This window comes from Epinephelus moara, chromosome 8 (assembly GCF_006386435.1).
Source record: "Epinephelus moara isolate mb chromosome 8, YSFRI_EMoa_1.0, whole genome shotgun sequence".
In the NCBI taxonomy this organism is placed as follows: Eukaryota; Metazoa; Chordata; class Actinopteri; order Perciformes; family Serranidae; genus Epinephelus; species Epinephelus moara.
The window spans coordinates 34,570,747-34,581,893 of NC_065513.1; the positions used below are offsets into that span (position 1 = coordinate 34,570,747).

The following is an 11,147-nucleotide window of genomic DNA, read 5'->3' on the forward strand; positions in this document are numbered from 1 at the left end:
TATATATTCATCGTTTGCGGTTTTGTTTTCAGTCTCTTGTGTGTGATAAAAAGTGAAAGAGGACTTGAACTATTTTTGCACTAAGCTCTGCGGGGATGTGTAGAGCATTACGGCATGACCCTTTAATCTGAAGCTGTACAAGCCGGTGGACAGTATTCAACCATTCCTGTGAAGCAAAGATGAGTCAGACGTGCAGTAACATGTCATGCTTTGTTGTGTTGTTTTGATTTACCTTGCAGATGTTTGAGAAGTATATTTTGGTGAGTGCCATTCTTATTTATGTGTCAGACAGAAATGATGAAGTATCTCAGATGGATTTCTCTTTGAAATTTGCCAATGTATTTTGTTTCTTTGAATCAGCATAAGCTTTTTTTATGTTTAACAGTATGTATTTTGCAAAAAGGCCCGTCAGACATGTCACAGACAGACAGTTTACAGGACAGGAGAGCTGAGGAGTGAGAGCGACCGCAGTGGAAGATAAAGATCGTTGTGCTGATCCATCCATTTAATGTCTTCCTCGGTCCTCACTCCTGATGAATCTTAAAACTCCACGAAGAGTTCACTACTGTCCATACTTACAAATACCACAACGGGGCATGTAAACACTAAACAGCATGTTTTGATATACAAGCTTGCCAAGAACGATACATTTTGTACATTTAGTGGGACACTCGGTGGGACGTCCCGTGGCTAGAGAAAACCCATAATCAAGTCAACTGCTTGCAAGTTGGAGCCATTATTTGATACTGTGTATTTATATGAATGGAACATGCATGTTGTGTCCAGGTGTTATCAGAAGCCAATGTATTATGTTTACCTCCACTTTATGTTTTTAAGTCATTGTCAAAAAGGGGTTGATCCATTTTGTACGATTTCTTATGAGAAGCGAGTGTCCTTCTCCACATATAAAATATGAACAAATAAATGCTGCATGCAGCCAGAGATACAAATGACAAGACCTTTTTATTTCATCTCACATCGTCACATGACAGCTACATGAATATAAGGGACAATCACATGGAGATAAAGGTGTGATTTCATTTGATTAGAGTGCCGTTATTTAAGTAGTATGATGCCACATTTCCACTGCATGAAAGCACGGTGATCTGATGCACCTGATGGTTTGTTACACAGAACAAACGGTTTAAAAAAGCAGCCACTTTAAAACCATACTTTGCAGGTTATTTGATGAACCACCTGTCCATCATCACATATCACAGGCCAGTCAGGAGAAGATCAAAACATCACTGAGAAAAGCCTTCAGTGTCATGCTTTGCTCTTCATTCAGTAATGTAAAACTCTCCAGCATAACTGATGGTGCTGCAGCATTTACACTAACGTCTTTAGGAGCCGCCGTTGTCGCCTCAATGTGTCGTAACAAACACCTAAACCACGCACATGGCTGCCATTGGCAAGTGGATTTTCGTGTGACCTTGTGATCTTGCATGATTTCACACAAGAACCCAGCTGCCATGCAAGTAAACTCAACTTGCCGTTTTGCTTTTGTTGAGAAAAGTTGTGGACAGTACCTGGTATATTTTTGATATCACTTAATCTGTCTTCTTCCATAAACCTGCCATTTTTAAAGAGCTGAACTACCATCAAAAAGACAGCAATTTTTCAATCACTCAACTCAAATTTATATAAAAAAAGGAACTCCACAAAACAAAAATGTCGCACTGTACGATTGACAAAGTGTGAACATCATTGCAGATGAAAGGATCCCGTATGTGTCACACTGAAGCAGCTCTGTCTCCTAGAAATTACTTTTATATGCAATTCATTTGAAACAGCCAATATGTTTTGAGGGAAACACAATCATGACCAAATTCCTCTATTAACATAATGAGGACATTTTACGCATTAATGTACGTGGGAACATTTCATAGTTTAAAAATAAGCAGTGGGCTTGTTTTGACTACAGCATTATTTTTTATAAGCGCCTCTCTTTTTTAAATCAACATTTACCCAAAATCAGGATTCACCTGAACCAAAGGTTAAGGAGTCTGGGAGTGAATGCGGGATTCTGGTGCCACAGTCTTGCACACTGTATGTCCACAATCCACCCCGACCACCTCCCTGTGCGGTTCATACATGTAGTGTTTCAATAACGTTGAATCATCTCTATAATCCAGGCAGTGATGACGTTCTCACCACAAGGTAATTATGAATTCAATTTAGTAATGTATGAATGGAATTTTTAGGAGACAGGGTTGGTTGAAGATGATATAACAGCGGTTTCATGCGGCATTGCGGGGACTATCTGCAGTGGAAAACAAAATAGAAAAAAGTACCTGGTACCAAAAGTGAGTCGAGTCAAGCCGGACTGTGCAGTGGAAATGAGGCGCAAGTATTGACTCACAATTACAGTGTCACAAAGGTTCAATTTAAACTGCAGCAGCAGGTGAAATAAATGACTTTCTTAAGGAAATAGTTTCACATTTATTCACATATTTGCTTCCATGCTGTGAGTTAGAGGAGAAGATTAATACCACTCTCATATCTTTATGGTAAATATGAGACACATAGCTCAGCTAGAATCGAGACCAGCCTGGCTTTGTCTGAAGGTAACAAAATCCACAGGCCAGCACCTCAAAAGTTTTTCAGTAATTAGTTGTATCACTAGTTGACTCTCTGTGGTTTTAAGTTGCATCTTTACAATAACACAAAATATGTTTTTACAGTGTAAAATGTGGATCATACAATGGCTTCAAATCCTACAGATTCTACAGTACCTTTTAATTAAAAAAAATGTTGAAACATGTTACAATTTAACAATGAAATTAAATAATATAAAAACATGTGAAATTCTGATTTAAGTATATTACCAAAGGATTAACCTAACTGCAGCAGCAACATTTGAAACACAGATTAAAAGACTTCCAACTACACAAACAACTGTGTTAACTAACATTACTTGCAACACCTAATTTTCAATACATGTAGATGTCCGGACACAGATGTACCAAGGTAACATAACACTCACACTTCTGGGCACTAGCATCAATGCAGCATTGGAAGGGAGGGGGACGTCTAATGCAAGATGCTATTATATGTTGCATTATGGGAAATGTAGTGAAATGTGGGAATGTTCCAAGCTTGACCTGAACTAGAGACTAAAAGTCAGGATATCTGGACCTCTGCTGTGCATTAAAATCTGTCTCCTCTGAGTCCCCAAACTTTATGGAAGTGTCATAAAAAAAAAATCACTGGAGCGTCTCTTTATTGGACAGACAGAAGAGTGGTGTCCATCTCCTCATCTAACTCTCACCATGAAAGCAAATAAGAGCATTTCCAAAATACAGAACAATTACCTAAGGTGTTGACAGATAGTTTTTAAAATAAAATCAATATTCTTTTATTTAGCATAAAGAGTGACAGAACAGAACAATATTATTTGTCATGTTATGTGAACATAATATTAAACTTAAAGTGAATCCCTCTCTAAACTCCTTCTGTACCTCTGTCCTGACGCCGCTGCTTGCTGGCATGCACCTGCTTCCACCTGTCTCTGGTCCAGCGCCCGTTGTTCTGCACGACTTCATGCAGCAGGTCCAAGGCGTACTCGTTGCCGGACAGCAGCGTCTCATCATCTGGCGAGGCGCCACCAGAGGGAGCCTTCGGACCAGTGTTTTCTGCCCTCTGCCTGCTCGTCACAACTCGCTTGGGTTCACTTCTCTGTTCGGCCTTGCTGCTGCTCTTCTTTGTGTTCCTGGGTGCAGAACTTTCTGCAGGTTTCAGGTCTTGATTTGGATCAAGCTTTTCTTGAGTCAGGTTTTGGGCATGTCTCACAGTCGCAGGGTCCTGGAGCATCTCCTCCTTCTTTAGCTGCTCCTCTGGGCTTGTTACAGTGGTCTCCTCGTTTGGTTTTGAGGAGTGTCCCAGTTTCATGTCAGCTACAGTCATTTCAGAAGGATCTCGGTATGGAGGAGTTTGATTTTTCTCAGTTTCATCTTCCTGTTTGTCAGAAGCAGAGGGATGCTCCTCTTTGTTTAATGCTTTCTTCACCTCATCTGGAGACTTTGGTGTCCACACAGTGAGGATGTCAGACCCCTCCTCCTCCTCCTCCTCCTTCATTTTACATCTTGTCTGCCACTGAACTGCAGTCGGAGGCCAGGTGGAGATCCTCCCCATACCTTTCCTCGTCTGTGATCTTTGGCGTATAGTGGACTGTTGGCTGAAATCATCAGGACTGGGTTTATTCTGGTTTGTACCAATGCTCAGATAGGGCACAGCGTCAGAATTAACAGAAACACGGTGGGGGTTTTCATCTAGGTTTCTACTGGTGTCAACTTTTTCAGCATTTTTTGCCATTGTATCTGTGGTGTTTGTTAGATTATCTGTCCCAGTTACTCCGCCTACTTCAGTTTCATCTCCCAGTTTCTGTCTTCCTGTGTCTTTTGACTGAGCCTCTGTCTCAGTTTGCAAAGCAACTTGGTCTTTCGCAGGCGCACAAAAAGGAGACGTAAAGAGAATAGCATTAGCTGACTTAGCTCTGACTCCAGAGAAGGATCTCCTACATCCCGTCTCTGAGTCCCAGTGATTGTTTTCTCCTTTCTCAGAGTGTCCTGCAGACGGAGCACGACTCGATCTGCTGTCTTCTTTTGATCCGTGTCTGTTTTCTTCTGGACGTCCGGGCATCACCGTTTTGTTGCTGCGTGTCCTGCGATGAAGCACCACCAGGAAGCACACCACAAACAGGAGCAAAGACAGGACCACTGCAGGGGAGGGGAGCACATTATCAGGAGGAAAATAAGTCTGTAAAAATCTGATAATATTGTTTTTAGTACAATCAAACCGAAGCCTTCAAAAGAAAGGAAAACATACCTATCACGACAACAAGGGGGCAGACAATATTTGTATCTGACGGTGGTCTGATGATGGATGTTTCTGGAAGGAACAACAGACACATGAAACACAAATTATACAGAGGTTCAAACATCAAAAGACGAGAAGAACCAGGCCTACCAGCGGGTGTAGGTGTACTTATGGGCAGGTCAGAGGGTTTAGGATGGACGGAGATCTCTGTCATTGATGGAGGTGACGTTGGATAAGTTTCTAGAAGGAACAAACATATGAGGCACATATTATCTAAACAACAGCTGGGAAATTTGGCGACTCTTTTTCTGAGAGATTCAAATATCAAAAGGAGAGAACCAGTTATTCCAGTGGGTGTAGATGTGGTTCTGGGCAGGTCAGACGGTTTAGGCTGGACAGAGATCTCCGTCACTGATGGAGGTGATGTCATATAAGTTGCTGGAGGAAACAGCACAATAACAAAAGAGACAGAACGGTCACAATCATAAACTGACCTCTGGTAAAATTTAATGAGTGAAATCAGTCGCTTGTCATTAAGTGTGCCCATCAGGTTCTCCTGGTTGTGACACACTCTTCTTGGGATGCCCTCATTTTTCTCATTTATCTACATAAGCTCAGTTAAGATGAGTCAGAGGTACTTTATGGTTTTTTGTCCTTACTTTGGTCACCAATGTTCTTTGTGCAACAGTTTATCAAACTTAAGGCAATTCTTTAAGAGAACGAAGCCATAGTTTTAGGGAGAAAAGTAAAATCATTAAAAGAAAGCAAAATTAAAAGAAGAATGCAACAACAATCTATAAGCACAACCACTATCTATGTCTGGATAATGAAAAATATTTTGTCAATCTGCCCCAAAACTTTTCCTTTGCCCTTGCAACATCCTTCCATCGAAGTTTCATGAAAAGTTTTTTGTAATGTTGCTGACAAACAAACAAACAAACCAAGTGGAAAACATAACCTCCTTTGCAGACAGAGAGGAAGAGGAAAATATTAAAACTTTATTTATTCAGTATCAAAATCTGAGTTTCTCCCCTCTAACAGTGTATCTGATACTACTATTTTATGTTTTGTGCCATGTCCAGTGAAATTTATGTGAGTTGTAATAACTAAAATGCAGTGGTGGACAACAGTGGATAATGTGTTCAGGCAGAAAAGAGCAGGAGCGAGACCAACACGTTTGTTTTGAATGAAGGAATCCAAATTTAGCTCCCAAGCCAGCAGTTCAGATGTGATGTAGGAGATTATGGCATGTCCTATAAGTGACCACAAGGTGGTGCTATCAACAAAAAAACTATCCGTTTGTGTCTATGTTCATGGCCTCTCTTACTAACATCTAATTGAAATATGTTGAGTACTTTCTGAAATATCTTGTTAAGTAATAGACAATAAACTAAAAAATATTTAAGTACTGAGCTGCCAGTATTCTAGTTTTAATGTCCACTGGATTAACAAAAACAAACAGAAAAAAGATAGATATATTATATTACGATACATGTCAAATATGGGATGTGGTTGACCTGAAGTTACAAACATGTCATTATTAGAGGTTAAATGATATTAAAATGAAATTAATTATGATGTGTGAGCACCTTTCTTGAAATTACAAACTTCTTTTTTCCTCATTTTCTTTCACTGATAATCTCTTGTATTACTCTGATTCTATCTATCCATCCATTTTCATCCGCTTATCTGGGGCCGGGTCACAGGGGCAGCAGGCCAAGCAAAGCACCCCAGACGTCCCTCTCCCCAGCAACACTTTCCAGCTCTTCCTGGGGGAACTCAAGGCGTTCCCAGGCCAGAACTAGGTCTGCCCTGGGGCCTCCTACCAGTAGGACGTGCCTGGAACACCTCCAGCGGGAGGCGCCCAGGAGGCATCCTGATCAGATGCCCGAACCACCTCAACTGACCCCTTTCAACACAAAGGAGCAGTGGCTCTACTCCGAGCTCCCTCCAGATGTCTGAGCTCCTTACCCTATCTCTAAGGCTGAGCCCAGACACCCCACGGAGGAAACTCATTTCCGCTTGTATCTGCTATCTCATTCTTTCAGTCACTATCCAGAGAGCTCATGACCATAGGTGAGGGTTGGGACGTAGATGGACCAGTAAATTGAAAGCTTCGCCTTCCAGCTCAGCTCCCTCTTCATCACTACGGTCCGGCACAGCGCCTGCATCACTGCAGAAGCCGCACCAAACCGCCGATCCATCTCACGCTCCATTCTACCCTCACTCGGATTCACTCTGATTCTGTTGGTAAAGAAATTTAAACATGACGAAAACTAACCAAATGTACCGTTCTTTAAAGGAGGTGTAGTGACCGTTGTGAGGATATCTGTGGGTTTGGGTTGGACAGAAGTTTTTGTCTCCCATGTCGGTCGCCATGGAGCCGTTGCTAGAGGAAACAACAGAGATACAAAGCACAAATTTAATTAAACTTTAGTGTTTAAGAATTTAAAAGCAGACACTAGGAAAGAACAATCACATGTACCAGTGTGTGAGGACATTATTACAGGTGCATCAGTGGGTTTGGGTTGGACAGAGGTTTTTGTTTCTGATGTTGGCTGTGATGAAGGTGTTGTCACAACTTTTGCTGGAGGGGACAACAGAGATACTGAGCACACACATCCTGATTGTGATGCTGAATTATTTCAAATATTAGAAACTGAGAAAAGAAGAACGCACCAGATGTGGGCGCAGGGACTGTCGTGAGGATACCACTGGGTTTGGTGTGGGTCGTGTGTGTCACTGATGGTGGTCTTGGTGGAGGTGACGTCACACACACCGACACATTCCACACAGGCTGACCCCTCAGAGACAGAGGACTCTCACAGGTCACCTCCATCTGTCTGTCGAGCAGAGATCTGCTTTGGAGATCTGAGAAGAGACACAGCTTTACTTTCTGAAAAGCTCTTAAAACACACAACTTGTTACATGTCTCGTATTTCACGAACCTTTGACAAAGTAGACAAAGTCTTCAGCTCCACAGGAACAGTCCCAGGGGTTCCCATCTAGTCTGATCCTGGTGGACCGGAGAGACCTGAAGACCTGAGGTGAGACCCGAGTCATCCTGTTTTTAGACAAGTCCAACTCAGCCAAGTTGGTTTGGGAGCTAAAAGTATTTGGATGAATTGTCCTGATCCTGTTGTTGCTCAGATGTAGCCATCTGAGGTTAATGAGCCCGTTAAGACTGGACTCATTCAGAACTTCAATCTGGTTTCCTGAGAGGATGAACTCAGTGAGGATATCAGGCCGACCAAACCAGTTTGGGTTGATCTCTGTCAGCAAGTTCTGGTCTAAAGTGAGATTTGTGAGGCTCTGGAAAGAACTGAAAGCCCCTGCAGCGATGCCTGTGACACCAGCCTTGTCAATCCTGAGCCTGGTTATTGAGGTGAGGCTGCCGCTGCGGAACACAGTGGAGTTTATCTCCCCGACATCCCTCAGGACCATGACCAGAGATGAAAAACCAGGACTGAAAGCTAAGAGCACAGTATTATGATTACATTTAGGCACATAGAACTTCAAATTAAGAAGTCAAATGTGATACAAGAGCAGTTTTAAATGAAATCAGCTGATTCACTGCATGCTGTCTGACCATTTTTTAAAATACAATGCATTGGTTCTGTGGTGAATCCCTGCAGTAAAAATGCAGATAGTAGATGAGTGCATTAAAGGCTCACTCAATGTCTCACTAGTTTTCAAAGCTAGTACTTATGTACGCATGTTAAACCTGTAATTTGTGGCAATTCATTTATGTTTTTATGGAGCAGTTTCAAAGTCCTGCCTGTGCTGCCATCTAGTGGTCATGTTCTGCAATGTAACATCACCAGGCTGGAGTTTTTCTGACCACATTTAATAGGTTAACTTCAGTATTTTTCAACCTGGACTCTGTTTTCCCTGCAGCAGCAAAACAGTCTGCGATGTAACCATTCAGGGCACCCGCTGTGAATTAACGTCCAATAAAAGTGCTTGTTTTTGCCACTGACAAGCTCAGATTGCTACTAACCCATGACATTCCCATTATTGACTCCCTTTCCACTTTCAAATCCCGTCTGAAAACACACCTTTTCAAGCTGGAATATTCCGTCTAATTTAATGGTGACACATATTGAGACTGGCACTGACGGTAATTTTAAAATGATGATTTTTATACCTAATATTTATAATTATGATTTTTTTTGTCTATTCTTCTGTCAGGTGTCCTTGAGTGCTTTGAAAAGTGCCTATAAATAAAATGCATTATTATTATTTTTTATTATTATTACTAATATTACTAATAATAATAATAACAACAACAACAACAACAACAACAACAAAAATAATAATAATATACATGCCTGACAGCTTATAGAAAGGATCCTACGGAGAGCCTACAGCCCAAAAACGATATTTTGCTATTAGTAGTTTATCACTTGTTTTATCTTATGTACTGGTTTTATCTTCCTGACTTTTGAGTTTTTAATAACTTTGTGAAAATTTTATTAGTTGGAGGCTTCAAATAAGCCCTCTGGGTTTTTACCTCTCCCTACACTATATTTCATTATTCATTTTTCTTGCCTTTTTTGTATTTTAATTGTGCAAAAAAATAAACTATAAACTATAAAGTGAAGGTGCACTTGTGCCCCTATCAGTTACATTACAGCCTGTTTCCTGGTTCGCTCAGTACTGGACTAGTTTCATAATTGTCGTGATGGGAAAATAGGGTCCAGGTTGAAAAATAAATACGTTTCCTTTTAGGAGGGATAATGTGTTCAGAGTTTCACCAACTTTTGATTCATGGCAGTCAATCTGACGAAAGCTTTCCAGACGTTTTTGACAAGGTTTTGATCATCAGCTGACACTAAAACTCAAATGTTTACCAAAAGGATGACAATTCTCTTTGGAAGATTAACGGCACTTTGAAGAGCAAATTTTTAACAACAGACATTCAAAATTGATGTGAGGAAAATGTAATCTGCTACACAGTTTTTATAAAGAGGTTGTGAGAAAGGAATCAACATCAGAAGACATTTAATTAAAGGATATCAGCTCAGTGAATCTGGCTTTTAACTTCAGTTCAGTAAAAATTGAAGTCCTCACCTGGTGGTATGTTGGAGCAGAATAAAATGTTTTCATCTCCGACACAAGAGCGGCTCAAATGCACATTTAACAGCAACAAAACAACAACAGCAGCAACTGTGAAGACACAGAGCAATCAGGTCAGCATTTCATCATTTCCTTCATAATGCTTGAACATGAAATACGTGCACTTACCCTTCATGGTGACTGATGTGATCGTTGCTGGCTGCAGCTCGGACTCTACCTGGAGTGACAGTTTACCAAGTTTGGAGGTCTTGTGATCACCTGAACCAGCAGGTGTGAAAAGAGAAACACAGTTGCCATGGCAGATGACAGTTTGCCATGGTTATGAGCGCTGGCGTTGAAGCTGCTGTTCCAGTTGGGTGGTAGAGTGTGAGGCGGTTAGCAGCAGGGGAGGTCTCAAGATGTTCTGACTACTTGGATGGTTTGAATTAGAAACCACAGTGTCATGTTGAATGATACAGCTTTGCCTCTTGGTGTTGAGAAGATTAATATGACTTTGTGATGTCAGTGTTAAATAGGAAATTGGAAATTAAAAATATGGAAATAGATTGATAATCCGTGTTAATGTGTAGCCTGTAAATAAAAAAGACCTTCCACAAATACAAAAAAAAATATATAAAATAAAAAAATGTAATTATAAATGTAATTTTGTAATTATAAATTAATTTTCAAATACACAAATTCCACAAATATAAAACATGTAAATACATTAAATTAATCTACAAAAAAAAAAGAAAAGCATTTGTGACATTTGTTAATCCAGTATTTATTTTTTATTATTTATTTTGTGAATTTTACGCTTCCAAATTTGAATTTTAAGCACACCAAGTCTTTTTTTTCTAGTTTGGGGGGATTTATTTGTGTATTTGCAGATGTTTTATATTTAGAAATGTATATATATATATATATATATATATATATATATATGAAAATTAAAAAATATTATAACATTTATTTATAATATGTAAAATGTATAAATAATAAATATCAATATTATTTTTAATATGATAAATATTATTTTAAAATATACATATAAATATTTTTGTGCATATACAATTTTTTTTGTATTTGTGGAAGTCTTCTTATATTTACAGATTACACATTTACACAAATATTCTCAATGTCCTCACACAAATAATAGTGAGTCAAATCTGTCCATAAAAATGAACATTTCAGTGAAAAGACGCAGCGCAGCCTACTGTGAAAACCATGTGAAAAACAAAAAAAGAAACGTGTGACGTTGGTGAGCTTAA

General features: G+C 39.8%; 1 protein-coding gene across 8 annotated transcripts; it reads right to left on the reverse strand.

Moving 5' to 3' along the window:
* Positions 1-932: 932 nt before the first annotated feature.
* LOC126394871 (uncharacterized) lies at positions 933-10,108 on the reverse strand. 8 transcript variants are annotated; one of them, XM_050052006.1, is made up of 10 exons: positions 10,066-10,108; positions 9,892-9,987; positions 7,767-8,291; positions 7,498-7,689; positions 7,304-7,405; positions 7,100-7,207; positions 5,158-5,256; positions 4,969-5,058; positions 4,828-4,890; positions 933-4,718 (listed from the first exon to the last, which is right to left on the reverse strand). In XM_050052006.1, the coding sequence occupies exons 1-10, from the start codon at positions 10,070-10,072 to the stop codon at positions 3,445-3,447; spliced, it is 2,556 nt and encodes an 851-aa protein (XP_049907963.1). In that variant the 5' UTR covers positions 10,073-10,108; the 3' UTR covers positions 933-3,444. The 8 variants fall into 8 exon arrangements, with proteins under 8 accessions (XP_049907963.1, XP_049907962.1, XP_049907960.1 ...); XM_050052005.1 differs by having other exon boundaries at positions 4,828-5,058; positions 7,109-7,207; XM_050052003.1 differs by having other exon boundaries at positions 4,828-5,058.
* Positions 10,109-11,147: the final 1,039 nt, after the last annotated feature.

Bases quoted from the DNA above. Each gene is read 5' to 3' on its own strand.
- LOC126394871 (XM_050052000.1), bottom strand. The intron at 8,292-9,891 runs GTGAGGACTTCA...CTGTGCTCTTAG, and splicing joins CTGCTCCAACATACCACCAG to CTTTCAGTCCTGGTTTTTCA. The intron at 7,406-7,497 runs GTGCGTTCTTCT...TGTCCCCTCCAG, and splicing joins AGTCCCTGCGCCCACATCTG to CAAAAGTTGTGACAACACCT.